At 40.1% G+C, this 16,386-nt stretch overlaps 2 protein-coding genes across 10 annotated transcripts in view; both read left to right on the top strand.

Moving 5' to 3' along the window:
- Positions 1-217: 217 nt before the first annotated feature.
- SSBP1 (single stranded DNA binding protein 1) lies at positions 218-16,279 on the top strand. Of its 9 annotated transcripts, none has more exons than XR_014247001.1 (9): positions 243-445; positions 937-1,004; positions 3,004-3,064; positions 3,728-3,868; positions 4,077-4,164; positions 6,067-6,155; positions 9,399-9,472; positions 15,347-15,403; positions 15,969-16,279. XR_014247001.1 is itself a non-coding variant. In XM_082400388.1 (8 exons), the coding sequence occupies exons 2-7, from the start codon at positions 981-983 to the stop codon at positions 9,440-9,442; spliced, it is 447 nt and encodes a 148-aa protein (XP_082256514.1). In that variant the 5' UTR covers positions 243-445; positions 937-980; the 3' UTR covers positions 9,443-9,472; positions 15,969-16,279. The 9 variants fall into 9 exon arrangements, 6 of the variants coding, with proteins under 6 accessions (XP_082256512.1, XP_082256514.1, XP_082256515.1 ...); XR_014247002.1 differs by having other exon boundaries at positions 16,135-16,279; XR_014247003.1 differs by having other exon boundaries at positions 15,347-15,395; positions 16,135-16,279.
- MGAM (maltase-glucoamylase) overlaps positions 6,092-16,386 on the top strand; it is a 200,427-nt gene continuing 190,132 nt past the window's right edge. The window contains exons 1-2 of the mRNA XM_082400251.1: positions 6,092-6,155; positions 9,399-9,472. The gene's annotated coding sequence lies outside the window, so the exon portion shown is untranslated. The remainder of the gene's footprint in view (positions 6,156-9,398; positions 9,473-16,386) is intronic.

Consider the following 16,386-nt stretch of genomic DNA (forward strand, 5'->3'; position numbering starts at 1 on the left):
AACTTGCAAACAGGTTAACTGAACCTCTTGGCGGCGTTGACTCATTCGCTCCCGCGCAGAACGAAGCTCTCGGAACTACCGCGTTAAGGGGGCGTGTTTCCTGCGGCGCCGGCCGGCCTCATTTCTACGACGCACGCAGCGGAATTTCTATTTCCTCCTTCTTCTCGCGAGTCTTGCGTCCCAGCAGCAACCGGAAATGATTTCTTTCCTGGAGGCTGTCGGAGCCTGAGCGTCAGGTGAGGGAGGGAGAAGGGGTGGAAGGCCCGAGTCCTGCGTTAGGTGTGCGTAAGGCTCTGCGTGGGTCCTGGAGGCGGTACTGTGTCGGTGTGTGGACCTTGTCTTCTCACTGGCGCAGAGGACTCCGTGGTTTCGTCGCCTCTCTCAGTTCCCCTATGTTGTTGGTTGGGAGCGTCATCTTGGAGAAGGGGCGCCCGCACATCTCGGCGGGGAGGCGGCGAAGCCCAGGGATCTCCTTGGTCTTTGCTGACGGGGCTGGAGGCGGTAGTTTTTGCGGCCACACGTTTCAGATTGAAGCCCCATGCTAACATTTTAATATTTATTGAGCCCTTACTATGTCTTGGGAACTGTTTTAGGGGTATTGGGTGTACCAGTGAAAAAGTCCGACAGAAGTCCCTGCCCGAAGGGAACTTGCATTTTAATAAAATTTGAGAAGACAGTGGAACGGAAATGGGGATGGAATCAGGATTTTTTGGTGTGGGTTGGAGAAAGAGGAAGTTAAAGGGGATCAAAGAGACATGAAGGTGCGAGAGGGGCTTTCTGGTAGCAGGAGGGAATCCTTCCCGTCCTCTGTGCAGGGCTGTTGATGCGATACGGTCGCAAGGTGGGTTGCGTAAAAGTCGTGGATGCAGTTAGGCACTTAGGACTCAGTGAATTCATGTTCTTGCTGTAGGACTTAATTGATCTCTTTTTTCTTCAGGAACAGGTTAAAGGTTAGATTGTAAGAAAAGGAAATAGAAGCCATGTTTCGAAGACCTGTAATGCAGGTAATCACTTCTTCGTATTAGTGTTGGGGTGTGTTACTATAAGCCATAGTGATCAAATTTCTTTAGGCTTTTGCCTGCACAGGCAAAAGTCCTTTGAGCCCACACACCTTGGTGTACTTATTTGACATGAGGATTGGGGACAGATTTTACTTGGGTAAATAATGTTCACTAAAGCAAAACGAAACTTCTCTAGTGTGTTCACATATATCATGGGCGTAATTACTTTTAAAAACATGTGCTACTTGCACGTAGATCAGTTAGCATTGAAAGTCGTTGTTGATCTGCAGACTATGAGAACCGTTGTTCCAGATTTTTATTTTTTATTATTTTTTTTATTTTTAATAAGACAGGTGGTTTCTTTTCTGACCACGTGCCTCAGGTGTTGTCAGCCTGCCTCCCCACCCCGCCCTGCCTCCTTGTGCTGAGGAGAGCAGGTGAAGTCTCAGCATCACTACACGTTTACCAGGTCCAGGATTGCTTCTCACGTCACCCAGTCAGACTTCTCACCTGATCTCCTGTCAGCCTCGCCAGCCTTGAGCCAGCCTAGACCCCTTTTTGCTCGCTTAAGCTCATCTGGGCACCAAGTTCTATAGATTCTCCTTTAGAACACCTCTCTCGCTCCTCATCTTGTGAAGATGAGGAAGAAGCAGTTCCTCCGTGAAACCTGTTCACATTTCCCCCGCTCTGCTGTAGAGTTGGCCCTATATTCTTGGATCCGTACTAACTTATACATACTTTTGAAACATATACTTTTTCATGTGTTGAAATGTGAAGCATGGAAAAGTTATTCCTGTCTTCATACACGATTCTACAGTATTACGATATCTTTAAAGCCGTTTATAAAAGAGTGAAATGTTTAGTTTAAAAAAGTATCCCAGTTAAATTAATTCTTTTCCCATTTCTGCTCCTCCAGTAGGTCTTGATTTTTGTGTGCCCCCAATGAGGCAAACTGTTGTTCCATGAAACTTAGGAGCTCTGGCTCATCTGAGCACTCAGATTAGCACCTTTCTGGAATCATGACACACGTAGCAGTTAGCAGTTTGATCTTTAATATGTTGGAACTCACATTTTTATTTTCTTACCCACTCTCTGTTCCCAGACATAGCGCTAGGATTCCATAACCAGAAGTACCGCCCCTGGAGTGGGTATTGTTTTAATTGGTGGCTTATTAACAGTGCCACCACTTGACACATGTTTCTCTGGTGTAATGGTTAGCTCTCTGAACCCAGGGATGTTCCCAGTGATGTGTCCTCATATCTTGGCAGTAGCCCTTACACAGAATGTCCTTAAAGAGGCAGCAGAGGGTAGTGGGAAAAGCGGCAGCCTTGGGGTCAGACGGCCTTGGGATCTCGGCGTGACTTGCCACTTATTTCCTGGAGGATATTGGACAAGTTACTCTTTCTCTTTGAATTTCATTTTTCTCATCTATAAAGTGGTGGTAATTTTACATAGTTTATAGATTTAGTCTGAGGAATAATTGATGAGAGGTAAAGCAGTTAGCGGGTACTCAGTAATGATAGCTGTTGTTATCATTGAGTGCTGCTGTTATGTGACAGTGATTCCCTTTGTCTGACAGACCGATTGGGGCAGGCATATCTTTGCACTTTATCAAAGAACCATGTTTGTTTATCTTAGACTTTTTTCTTTGGTCTGTCGAAAGCATGACTTTTTCCAACATGTATTTATTTACCTTTTGTGTGCAAACACAGAGGCACCATAATCAGGAAGATTGCCACAAAAGAAGCGGGAGAGGACTGTAAATGAACTCTCTTGGGTATACCGTGTAGTGCCTCCTTTGTACCTGTGGGCTTCTGCAGTAGGCTGCCCTTAAGTGTTTGCATGGTCCTCCTGGCTCTGTGTGATGGGCACGCCTCTTGTCTTGTGTGGATGTATGCCGTAGGAGCTACTGACTGGATGGTGACCACGTGTGAATGGGTCTTCTGTTTGTATTTGCCTTTCCCCCGGATTAAAGCTGTTTTACTCATTTGTTCCACTTTAGGTCCTTCATCAGTTTGTAAGACATGAGTCTGAAATAGCTGGCAGTTTGGTTCTCGAAAGATGTAAGTAGTAGCTGATTTCCAAGTTTAAAGTGTGTTATTTATAGCAGTATGCTTATATTCTCAGTGTTGCACAAGAGGTGTATTCGTTGGGTTATAATCTGTTAATCATCATGCTCTTGACTCATATTTGCCTCTCAGATCTTGGCCTTGCCCCACCAGGCTGCAGGGGCCTCGTGTAAATTGGGCCCTTCTTCCTTTACCAGTCAGTTTTTACTCGCTCTTGTTGTCACTTTCCTGCCAAAGAATTTCCTTGAGTCCTGTTTGGTTATCTAAGTCTTCCAAGGGTATGTGCTATTTGGCTGAAGTAGTGAATGTTTGTGAAAGCTGTTGTTTCACAGAAATAGTCCCTTGTATTTATAAAGATATTCAGATTTGTTCTTTTAACTCTACAGTTTAAAGAAGTTTTTTTAGGTATTTAAAAGAAGAATTTAGATAAAGAGCTTAACGTTTGTTTTGTGGGGCTACTTCCTCTGAATATTTTCTCCTTTCTTGCCAATCCTTTTTCCCTCCCAATCTCTTGTCTATTTGCTCCTTCAACTTATTTTCAAACCTTCTAGAACTTGGGTTTTGCTTAATGCCAAGACTGAAGTTGGAGTAGTGTTTGTAGCTGTTCCTCCCTGGACATTTCTGTCAGTCTCATTTTATCTACACATTGCCTTTCAGCTCTGAATCGTGTGCAGTTACTTGGTCGAGTAGGTCAGGACCCTGTCATGAGACAGGTAGAAGGAAAAAACCCAGTCACAATATTTTCTCTAGCAACAAATGAGATGTGGCGATCAGGGGAAAATGAAACACACCAAATGGGTGAGTACAAAAGCCCGGGCTCTTAATTTTATCAGCAGTAAATAGACATTATTTATTGTGAATTATCTAATTAGATACTTTTAGAAAGGACCTTCTCTAATTCTGTTCTGCTCTTTTAGAAATTGTGGCATTGGTTTTGCTGGGACACGTTGTCCTTTGGCATTTGTCTTTTGCATTTGTAACCACATTCCCTATTCTTGTGATTTAGGTGATGTCAGTCAAAAGACAACGTGGCACAGAATTTCAGTATTCCGACCAGGCCTGAGAGATGTGGCATATCAGTATGTGAAAAAGGGGTAAGTTGAGGAAGGAAGGATCTTACCGATTGAATGGTTTAAAACAGGGGTCCCCAACCTCCAGGCCACAGACCGGTCCCGGTCCACGGCCTGTTAGGCACCGGGCCACACAGCAGGAGGTGAGCGGTGGGTGAGCGAGCGAAGCTTCACCTGCCCCTTCCCATGGCTCGCGTTACTGCCCGAGCCACCCGCCCACCCCCTCCACCCGCTCTACCCCCGTCCAGGGAAAAATTGTCTCCACGAAACCGGTCCCTGGTGCCAAAAAGGTTGGGGACTGCTGGTTTAAGAAACTGGTAACGTGTTCTCATGGGCTGTGTAGCTCCTTTATTTATGTAGTACCACTAATTACTCTGTGTTAACCCAAGAGGTATTCATTCAATGCTTAATACTATAAACATAGCGCATTGCCATATGTGACTAATTTAAAGGTTTTAACATGGTTTAGACTTTTAACAACTTATAATTTAGGGCAAAGACGATGTGTACTTAAATGGAGCTGATGAGGTAAGAGAGAAGGCAAAGGGTACCGAGTAGTACCATGTGAGCAAGTGCCTCCACGGCCAGGGATCCTGAAGGCAGGTGTCTTGCCTCTTGGCGTCACATGATGGCCTAACAGAGGGTCTGGAATGTCGGAAGCCTGACACAGTGAGGTATTATGGTAATATTCACAACAGTTATTTCATATTTGATAATTTTATGTAAGCTTAGTAGTTCCCTTTTGGAATGCTTGGATTGATTATGTATAAAAAATATCTTTTCCAAACCCACAGAAGGACAAAAGGATGTGTTTAACAGCAGTTGTAGTCATAGTATGTTTAGAAATGTACTTGTTTTATAGAAATAAAACATTTCATGTAAAATAATTTCAGCAGTAACTAAAATTTCTATTTTTTAAAAATAAGTGCATACCTTTTCTTCATATGTACCTCCATTGTCATGTATGTATGATATGTGCATATATATGCATATAAACAGAGGAAATTTCAAGGAAAATGTCTATATGCAATTTCACCTACTGATGGATGAATCTGTGTGACTGTTCCCTTTGGCACCCAGTCATTTTACCAGTCTTGTCTGTTTTCTGTATTGTACATTTTTGGTGGTGTTAGACTCTGAAGATTGGTGTCATTATGGCCATTTTCTACTCTTTGAAATCAGAGTTACAGTTGTCTTCTAGTTCAGCCTTCTAGAGAGTGCAGTATAGTCTTAGTAATTAACTCTGAGTGAAATACTAAAACTGAAAATTTTGTATTTTAATAATCTAAGTCTTTTGAGAATAAGTTTATGAACCTCAATATAGAAAGGAACTAACTAAAAAATAAATGAAAAAATCAACAAATCTGTTAGAGAATCCAAAATCAGAGGTGATGGAAAATAACACATTGGAAATTAATCATAGAGATTTAAAGGATGCCACTAGGTTGCTCTTCAAGGTCTTAAGGTTGCTTTTTTTTTTTTTTTTTTTTTTAAATTTTGGCTTAAACTTTTGAACAGCTTTTTTTTTTTTAAACTTCCATAAGGACCACAGTTAGTTCAAGGATGAAAACATTGTCCTTTTTCCTAGATGTGGCAAGTCTCTGCACATTCTGTTTCACTACTTTTTCTTTTTGGCTGTACCACGTGGATTGTGGGATCTCAGTTCCCTGACCAGGGATTGAACCTGGGCCCTGGCAGTGAAAGCCTGGAATCCTAGAGCTAGGATTCCCTAGGAATCCACTAGACCACAAGGGAACTCCCTGTTTCAGTACTCCTAATTCTGAATTTTGAGAAGTGGTAGCAAAAATGAGGTTCTGTATGATTATCTGTTTCATCCTTAATGTATACTTACCCTCTCTGACCTGACTCTCTCCTGTAAAGTACATTAGAATCTCCAGACTAAAAACTAAATTTTATTTATATCAGGTCTCGAATTTATGTGGAAGGGAAAGTAGACTATGGTGAATATATGGATAAAAATAATGTGAGACGACAAGCAACAACAATTATAGCTGGTAAGGCTCTTGTGATAATAGCTATTCTTTTTTTTTTTTTCTTTTTCTCCTTCCTTTTTTGAAAGCTTGGCTATGTTGTAACTTTACCTGAGGCTGTTAGTACTGATGCTAATGAGATTGTAAGGCATTTCACCAGGAGAATTCCAAGTGAGGTTTGTGGGCTTGCTCCAGGTTTCTGCATTTATCTCTTCCTTTAGAAAATTATCTCTGTACTCACAGTTTTAGTTCACAAGTAACTTATCAGTTGAACTGTCTAAGCCAGTACTTACTATTTGGACTTAGAAAACCTTTAATCTAGTGTCTTTGAAGGACATGGCCTAAACAGGGAAAAAGCATGTGTCGAGACAGAGTTATACTAAAGTGAGTGGCATTAGACATTTGTGCAGATTTGTTCAGAACCTGTTTGGTACTTAACATGATGATTTTGTTTTAAATTCCTTTTGTTCTCATTAAACAAAATACAAAACAACATAGAAAAGATGGACACACGAAGCTTCAGGAGGTTAAGAAAATATCCTCTAGAGCAGAGTTTTCAAACTTTTCTGAAAATTCTACAAGAATTTTGAAAATAATATACCCCTTTGGACATGTTTAAGTTGACATTAAATTTTTTTTTAATGTAAAATTATGTTACTCTCAAAGGTATTAATGGATCTAAATATTATAGCAATTTGATATCCATCATCATTAAAAAAGATACAAACACCTCAACACTTGGAAATTTTACATTATTCCCTTTTCTCTGAACTTGCTTTTCAATTTCATTTTCTCCTCAGAAGTGTACCTTAATATATTGTATAGTCAAGACTCTTTCGTCATTCATTCAGTTAATTGTAACAAAAGTACATGCATAAATAGAAATTTAAAAATATTTAAAAAAATTCTGCAACAGTAGAGCTCTAAATGTTAGGTTTCTCCTTGAATTGGGTTATCATTACAGTTGTTTTTAGAACATAATTGACCAAAACAACTTTAGTATATATGTATACAAACTAAAATTTTATTGAAAATGTATCTTAATGAGGTAGATGATGCATTTTTTGCCGTTTGGATAAATTGCTAAAATAGTTAAGTATTCATTCTGTTCTCTGGTTTTTTATCGATATAAAAACTGGGAAATCTTGTTTTGATAAATAAGTAGACGGGAATAAAAGAACTTTTATTATAGTAGTATCTTAATATTTATGAACTTCTGAGGTATGCCCAAATTAGATATCATTTAAAAATTAATTTTTTTATTATGGAAAATGTCAAACATATACAAAAGGAGAGAGAATAGTAAGAAACGAAAGCTCCCATCATGCAGCTTTAACAATTATCAACAGATGGCCAATATTATTTAATCTATGCCCCAGCCCCCTTTTCCCCCACCTGGATTATTTTGAGGGAATCTCAGACATTATATCATCCAGAAATATTTCAGTAGGTATCTCTGAAAGATACAGATTCCTTTTTAAAACATAACTATACTGCTATTATCACACCTAATATTAAGAAATTATTGTTAAATTTTTTTTTACCAGATGTCATAGTATTGAAATTTCTTTGCTTCATAAATACCAGTCCATACATTATATTACATGGTTTATATGTATCTTAAGTGTCTCTTATTTTCTTTTTTTAAACAACAGAAATGAATTTTCTCACAATTCTGGAGGTGAAAAGTCTGACAACTTAAGTCTCCTAATTGACAGATTTTCCTCTTTCTCTTTTCACTTGCTCCAAAGTTTGTCTTAACTACTGTGCCATATGGATAAATTATAATTTGTTGTAAATAATAATCGTATATTTTCTTACTGGTTTCTTTGAAAGTATACTGACCTTGATAACCTAGATGAGGTTTTTTCTGACCAGTTTGCTTTCATAATTCTTGAGTGTTTTGACAGTAAATTACTTCCTGCCTGCCCTGTTCCTCCTTGGGTCAAGCCTCCAGACGTATCTACCTATTCAAAAATTTTTTTCTAGACCTGTATATTGTATAGAACTACCCCTGTGATTTCAGCAGTGGAAGATCAAGCTTTCTAATAAAATAATTGACAGTTTAAAATCTATTGATCATGTATTTATAAGCATTTAACACTTTAATATTCCACTATAAACCTATTGTGAGGGCAAATTTTGGATTGTGCGAATTGTTATAAACCAGGCCAAACAGAAGCATTTCAAATTATCTTTTTTTTTTTTTTTCTTGTCACCAGTATTCACTAGCATGAATGATTAAGCAGTTAACATAGGTTTATGGCTAATAGTAAAATTGAACGGGTCTTTAGTGACATTAGAATGGAAGGGAATAGAGTTTTAATTTGGCTGATCTGTTTTATAGGCCATATTTTTTTATCCTTTGGATCAATGTAGCTTAAAAATAACCACCAGCAGGTGGCACGCTTGTCATTTTTACACAGTGATGTCAATTCTGATAATCTCTTCTAAAATACTAACCATTCTGTACCAAAACATTCTAGTTTTAGAAGACTACAGTCGTCAACAAATATTCAATTACTATATAACAACCGTTTCTGAATAATTCTGAAGTTTTAAGAATGTAGATCTTTCGGTGTTATACGGGAGATACTACTTCTTTTCCTTTGCTTGTCCTAAACTAACTCTTTCTGCACAGTATTTTAAGAGCAATGTCTGATGTTTTTGGATAAAAATGTTCTCTCTGAAATACTGATTAGTAAAAATTTTCTCGAGTGAATATATAAAACTCATTCTCTTTTAAAATTTAAAAATAAAATGTGTTCTATGTAATTGTTCAGACTTAAAAAACATAAATAAGTCTGTCTGTGCGATGGGGCCGTTTGTTGAACCCTGCCCTTCCTCCATCCCTGCAGCCTGTGGACTGGGATGCCGGCATCCTTTTCTCTGCGAGGATGCGCTCCCTGGTTTCATGGCATCTGTCTGAGCACTGCAAGCGTCAGAATTTGTGACTAGCTCTTTTGTAGAAAGTTGTTGCTGAGAAGACCTTAGCTGTCTTCAGGGAAGATGAGAAGTGTCCCACCTTTTCTCACAAGGTCTGAGTTGTCGATAAACGGTTGAAGCCCAGCTTTTAGCTCCATTATGCCTATTGTATATACCTCTCAAGGACATAGCAAGCAATATAGCAAGAACATAATATTTTGAGAATTTGTCTAAAGTCTTTTCAGTGAATAGCACTAAAATATGTATGTGGTAGAGGGGAATGATTAACTGAGATGGAGAAAGCGTTCTGAAAATAACATTTATGCTTTGGCTTCTTTACAGATAACATTATATTTCTGAGTGACCAGACGAAGGAGAAGGCATAGAGTGGACGATTCTTCTTTGGCCATTGTTTGGTACAGTCTCGTTTCCAAATCTTGATAGTCTTTATAGTTTCTGAGGGCAAGAATTAAAATACTCATGTAAAATGAGTGATAATATTTTTCCTGACTGCTGTTCTTCCCCTTTTTGTGTCATGAACCTTGGTAGTTCCTGTATGTTATGGTATTCACTAGTTGTTTATTCTTTAAGAGATGGTTTCTGTGTATAAGTATACGAAATAGTGAACTGTTAGGTTCATCCGTGTTATGGCAGAGGGATAACTGTCCTTTCGGAAGGCCCCCCCCCCTTTTTTTTGCACACTTCTATTATAGTATTGATTTAGCCACTCAGTGTGTACTGAGCATTGCTGTACGTCATACATTTATCCCATGGTTGTAAATACTGATTTCCTTATCTGTTTGGTTTATAGACTAGAAGGCAAGAACTGTATCTTCTTTATGTACCTGCGTCTTAACCATTGCTTGGCACAGAATAGGCAATAAATGTTGACACATGAATGATCCCAACGGGATATTAAGCTTTAGCCTAAATTGTAGGGACTTGCTGAACAGTGGTTAATATCTAATCTAAATAGCTTCAAGATGAACCTATATTATTCACGTCTTCTGTTTTTGGACAATTTCACTAGTAGCATTTGTGAAACAGAGTTTACTAGCAGTAAAGACCTAAAGTATAACTAGGGATGAAGTAGTCCATCTCCAGGTGATGACATAGGCTCTGGTTTCACTATTTTCTATCTTTCTAAACCCCATTCTCTGACCTTTTAGTCTCATACAGAGCTCTCAGGGGAGTCCCTGCCTCTCTAGGTTAGTGCCCCAGGTATGACATTTTCCTCTTATTTTGTACATGGTCTCTTGATGTACATACTGTGTACAATTGTGTACGCACAGTTACCTTTATTCTAAGATTCTGACAGTACTAGTAATTTACTAGTAAAGATTACATAAAACAGACTCAGTTTTCTAATGCATCTTTTACTTTTACATGTCCTCTCCCCTCTGCCTGAGAGAGTGTGGTGCTAACTGTAGCTTAGATCCTGCTGGACTTTAACAGGTTCAGAATTCACACGTTATTTTATGGACCCTTGACTTTTTGTTTTAAGGTATTTTCTGCACACATCAGCAGCATTTTGTACTCACAGTTTGGTTAAGGAGAAATGGAGTTCCTTAGCTTTATCCTTTCTTTTGCCCAGGAACAGTAGAAAATTAATTACTGTTTCCTCATATCAGCTATCTTTATTTATTTTTAAATTTTAATTATTTTTTTTTCAACCATCTTTTTTTCCTGTAGCTGGGACCATTAATCAACATATTAAGTCTGCTCTCTTGAGTTCCCACATTTAAACTGTCTGGTGATGTAGTCCTCACTCCTTTATGCCACATTCCTTAAGCAGAACTGTAAAGTAGATAAAATTTGTCTTTTGGGCAACTTTTTATTTTTTTCCTCAGCAAAGGTACGTTTATGCTCCTTCAAAGTTGTGAGAAGTTAATGCGGATTAGTATCCCTGTTTAAACTGAGTGATGAATCTGTGCTTTGGGAAAGTGACATGGTGAACAAAACTGCTTAATTACCAACCCCAAGCGATTCTGAGTCCAGGGTGCAGGGGCAGAGAGTGTGTCCTCCAGGATCCCCGTGAGCCGAGGGGCTCTCCTGCAGACTCCCACTGGAGATTGCTTGAGAGGCTCTGCGGCTGGGCAGCAGGGCTTTCAGAGTCAGGTGTTCAGTGCGGAGGCCTCAGCGTGCGCGTGATACTGCAGACCCGGGGTCCACGACCGGGCAGGCTGTGGGAGCATAAACTCTGCCCTCCCCCGCAGGCAGCCCCGTCTCCTGAGAAACTTTCTACTGTTCCCAGCCTAGTCTCAGAGTAGACCTGTGGAATCTGATAGCAGTAACAGACCGTAGGGGTCTTGTAGTCCAAGTTTTGTGTCCTGCATTTCCTTTTTCCATGTTCTTATGGTGTCAGGGAATGTACCTGCAGAAAACTGCCCTGTGTCTTTGATTTTGGGATTCTGGGTTAGGTAGAAAGATGAGTATGATCCATGGAAGTGTGGGAGAAAAAGTATCAAACAGCATGTGTGGTGTTATTCCCATATTTGAAAAAGAAGTAATTGATATAAATATATACTTAGGAGAGTCTGGAAGGAGAAAAATCAAAATGCTCTGATGATCTCTGAGAAGATTATGTATGATTTTCCTTATTTTTTACACTTTCGTAGTTTGTTTTTTTTTTTTTTTTTTTTTAGCATTGAGTATGTATTACCTTTATAAGAAGAAGAAGTAAATAAAGCTCTTTACATTTTGGGGGAAAAAAATCTTACCATTATTTCCAAGCCAGGCTTGCTCTCCTCATTCACCTTAAGCTAGTACCACTTCATGTGCTAGAGGTGAACAAGATATTCTTTCATGCATTTTTTTCCCCCATTATCTGTATTGTAACATCTCATGCTTAAACACTTCATTTCTTTTTTTTTTTTTTTTCTTTTTTTCTTGTATTCTCCTCTTTATAAACGTACACAACCCAGAATGGCTGACTTTAAAGACCAGCCCAGATAAGATCCACTATTTGCTGCGAGGTGCAGTTCTCAGAGAGTCATCCATTTCTTAAAAATCGCTGGATGATTGATCAGTCCAAAGACATCTGAAAACACCAAAGACATGTTTCTGTGGCTGTTTTGGGGATTACTTGTCATTGCCAACTGGGTTTCAGTCTAACCTTTGCAGCTCATTTAGGGGAAATTAATGGTAATTTCTCATTGTTCCCAAAAGATATCGTGTAATTCTTGAAGGCAGTGTTGTTTTTTACTCAGACTACCCTTTTGCCCTTGTCCAGCTCAGCAGAGCACAGTGACATTTTAGGGCTTTGTAAATGTGTGTTGTTCAGTTGGATTGCCCTGAAACATCAACATGAAAGTGAGGGCAGGATCACTTTACGTATTTTGCTGTCAGGGTTTGCATTATGTGCCCTGAAGATTTGGTGGGAGTAACAGCAAGCAGATCATTGTAGAAAATGAGAGATAATCCCAAGGTTAATGCGCTACAGAGAAATATCTTACAAGGTAACAGTAATCATATTAACGGCTGACATTTATTGTGTGCGTACCACCTGCACACAAGGCCCTGAGCTAAGTGCTTTTTATCATTGTCTCATTTAACTATTACCCTAAGAAGAAGGTAGTATTATCTCCATTTTACAGGTGAGGAAACTTGAAATGGAGAGGTTAAGAGACATGTCAAAGTCACACAGCTTGTAAGAGGCACACCAGGGGTTTGAACTTGGGTACGTGAAGTTTGCATTTTGCTTTCTGCCTACAGTCTCCCTCCTGCTGCCTTCCCACTCGCATTGGCCCTACATAACCAGAAACCCCACTGCTGACTTCTGACCAGCGCCCTATGCAGGGTGCATCTGGATCACACCAGGAGTTCAGTACATAATAGGTTTTGGTTGAGGGGGAGAATTACGAGTGAGGGAGAAATACCTCTACCTCTTTATTCTTTCTCATTTTCAGTCCGATGATCCCACAGGAAGATAAGTCACACTTAATTTCTCTACCAGGTTATCTTTACATATTCCTCTTCCTTTTTGTCAAGCAGTGTCTCTTTACTGGTTAAAATAAGTTCAGTGTCTGCTCCTTTTATTGTTTCCTATAATTGTTTCCTTCCTACTGAGCATTGAAATTGTCAGGAAGATTGTTCAAGAATTTGTCAGGCTCACTTTTTAGAGAGTGAGGCTTTTGGCCTGCACCAACAGCACTGAAGTCCCTTCTCAAAACTACTATACTTGGCCCCTGTGCTAGTCCCACAGTCTGTGATAGGATGATGTGTAGCTTTTTCGGCTGTCAGAATCATGCATCCACAATATTGAAATTTTTCTTTTTCTCTCTTTACCCTTCATCCATTAGCTCTCTGCCATGCTTTGGACCTTAGGGTCCTATTTGTCCAAATAAGTGTACATCTTTTTTAGTTTTTCTGCTGTACCAGTCATTTGGGAAAAAGGTGGTCTGTCACAATAGTTCACTTAAGGCTGTGCAGTCAGAAAGCCTGCATTTGAATTTTTGCTTTACTCGGAGCAGCTGGGTGAACTCTGGTGCGTTTCTTAACTTCCCACGCCTTTGATTTTTGTTGTTTTGTTTTCCTGTGAATAAAACAGGGATAATAGTAGTCGTACTTTTATAGGCCTACTGTGAAGAACACAGTAAGTAATACCTGTAACTTACTTAGCACGTAGTAACTGAATCAAGTGCTCAATACTTGCTGGCTATTATTACTGTTGTTGCAGTTATTTTAAACAAGGTGTATCTCTCTTTCAGTCACCATGCCCGTCTCACCAAGTCTCAGGAGATACTTAGGAGAGCATTTTAATTTCAGTTTATCGTAATTGACTTTTTTTGGTTGAGTTATTAATGTCCGTGGATTACTGAGCACGTATTCCACTTTGGTCATTTTTTTTCTTTGGTTTGTTGTTAATCTTCTGTGGCTGTTTACAATTAACCTGGGCATCTTTTTGCACTCAGAGGCCATGTGGGCACCTGCTCTATGCCATGCAGCCGTACGGCGTGGATGTAGGGGTGACTATGACAGGACTCCTGCACTGAAGGGACTTGCAGTGTAGGGTGGGGGGGGTTGGGTGGGGGAGGTAAAAGCAGGAGTGGTGTAGACAAGTGTGATACGGTGGGAGGGACACTCTAAGAGTCCTGTGGGGCGCAGAAGAGAATAGTTAGGTTAGTTTTCAGCAGAGGAAACAGCACGAACGAAGGTCCAGAAACTTAAAAGTATACGAAGCATTCAAAGATAAAACACGAAAGGTATTCGAGGCTAGATTGTAAAGGGCGTTGAAAGCTTGCAGAGGACTTTGGCAGTGGGATCCATAGAAGGTTTTAAAAGAGGGACATCTCATCAGAATTGTGCTTTAGAAAGAACTGTGAAGACAGTTGAAGGGTTAGAAGGAGCGAAGCCTGGCGGTAGTTAGGAAGCTACTGAATAAGCCTGGAAAGGTTAGTAAAGTGGGGATGAGAGGTGACACGAGGGATGTTTAGGATTCCCATTGACTCATTCATCGCGTACCAACTATGTGCCAGGTCCTGTGCTAGGCTCTGGGTTGGAGATAACCGAGAACGCATAGCTCCTGTCCAGGATCTAGTGGTGACAGCACAGGTGTTGGTGGTAAGAGAAAAGGCAATCAGAAGATAATTTTTTTTCCCTAAATTTTAATACTTTTACTTAAGCCAATGTATACAAAATATTCCAACATGTCAATATAAAAAGTCATCAAGGGAATATCATACACTCCCCTCCCATCCGTCCTCAGTCTTGGCGTTCGGTGTGTGTTACACTTACTCCCGGTCACGCTGTCCGGCCGCAATTTAGAGCTCGGTGGCCTCTAGTGACCCCCCTGGTGGACTGCGTGGGTCTACCCGGGTGCCTGAAACCGTCCCAGAGGCCACTTCGTGGGACTCCAGAAGATAATTTTGAAACTTCTGCTTGGGCAGCTGTGTAGATGATGACGTTTTATTAGAGACTAAGGAACACGGATGTGGCAGCAGATTTGAGAAGAGCGAAGATAATGAGTTTAGTTTTGAAAATAGTTTAACTGTAGACTTTCTAGCTTATATTTGGGAGGGTGAAGGTTAACGAGTCTGGCGCTCAGAAGAGACGCTGAGGCAAGAGTGACTTTATTTTTCTTCTGCCAGACACATTGTAAGCAGATTTTTGTGAGATAACTTTCAGATGATGCCAGGATTCCAGCTTCCTGTTGTGGAAAACCATATTGTGGGAAGGATTTCCAGTTGCCTACCTGTTTTACGATGTACATGGGATTTGTTCTAATCAGGAATGGTATGATGACAGACACAGAGACAACTGCCTTTGAACAAAGAGTTTATTACTTACAGTTCTCAAGAGGAGGGCGTGCAACACACCATGCCAGGACCACACGGAGAGGTACCAGGGTAGGTCAGGAGGCAGAAGGAGCGAGGGAAAAGCATGGGTCAGAGCTTTTATTGTTGTTTTCATGGGGAAAGAATGGGTGAGACAGGATAGGAGAGCTGAGCAAGTTTAGGATTGGACAGTTTGAACACATTTCAGCAGGCAATGGGTAATAAGGGGTGGTCCCTAGTTGTCAGGTACCTTGCCCTGGGGTGATTTCAGGCAGAGGAATAGTGTCCTGGACTTCAGAAGCCTGATGAAAGGCTAATGAGGGGTATGAACTCAGGGTTGCTTGGTGTGCATATCAAAGGCATGCTCGTGGACAAGTCCTTTACTATTTCTAGGAATCTGCTATCATTTGGGGGTGGAGTGGGGAAAGTCCCTCCCAGGGTCTGCCAGGCCCCAAGATGTCAAAGCATCGTAAAATACAGAAAATGAGAAACGTCATTTAAAAAAAAAAAAAAAAGAAGAAACGTTGTTATTATGATACCCAATATCTATTACTCCTTCTACATTTACAGAACCCATATTTTATTGGGGATGACAGTGTGAACAGCTAAAATATTGTATTTCTATTCTCCTTTGCAGTTAAGGATTGCTAAGGGGCTATAAGCAGAAGTTATTTGATGGTGTTTCCAGGGAAGTTCCTTCAGTGAACTAACTCTGTTGGGAGGCTCATCCTGTGTGCTTCTCTAAACCCTCATTTGGCTTTTTCTTGTCTGAAATGTGGACATTGTGGCTGAATCTCCACTAGTGGTCTTGGAGCATGATACAATCTTCAGGATGGAAGACAGAAGAAGATGGAATCTGTGATGACCATGGAACCACCATACCAGTCCTGGACAGTCTACTTCTGGACTTCTTTTGGAGACACAAATAAATCTCTACCTTGTTTAAGCTACTGATTTGTGCTTTGCAGTTAAACCTAATCCTTACGAATTTACACATTCTTACCTTTATCTCCATATACATGATCAACTCATTACTCTTGCCTTTCTCTTGTACG

The sequence above is a fragment of the Balaenoptera borealis genome (genome assembly GCF_965194805.1).
Source record: "Balaenoptera borealis genome assembly, chromosome: 7".
Taxonomy (NCBI): Eukaryota; Metazoa; Chordata; class Mammalia; order Artiodactyla; family Balaenopteridae; genus Balaenoptera; species Balaenoptera borealis.

Excerpts from the sequence above, each read along its gene's own strand:
- SSBP1 (XM_082400386.1), top strand. The coding sequence starts at position 981 with ATGTTTCGAAGACCTGTAATGCAG. Across the intron at positions 1,005-3,003 it reads TTCGAAGACCTGTAATGCAG|GTCCTTCATCAGTTTGTAAG; the intron begins GTAATCACTTCT and ends GTTCCACTTTAG. Across the intron at positions 3,065-3,727 it reads CAGTTTGGTTCTCGAAAGAT|CTCTGAATCGTGTGCAGTTA; the intron begins GTAAGTAGTAGC and ends ATTGCCTTTCAG.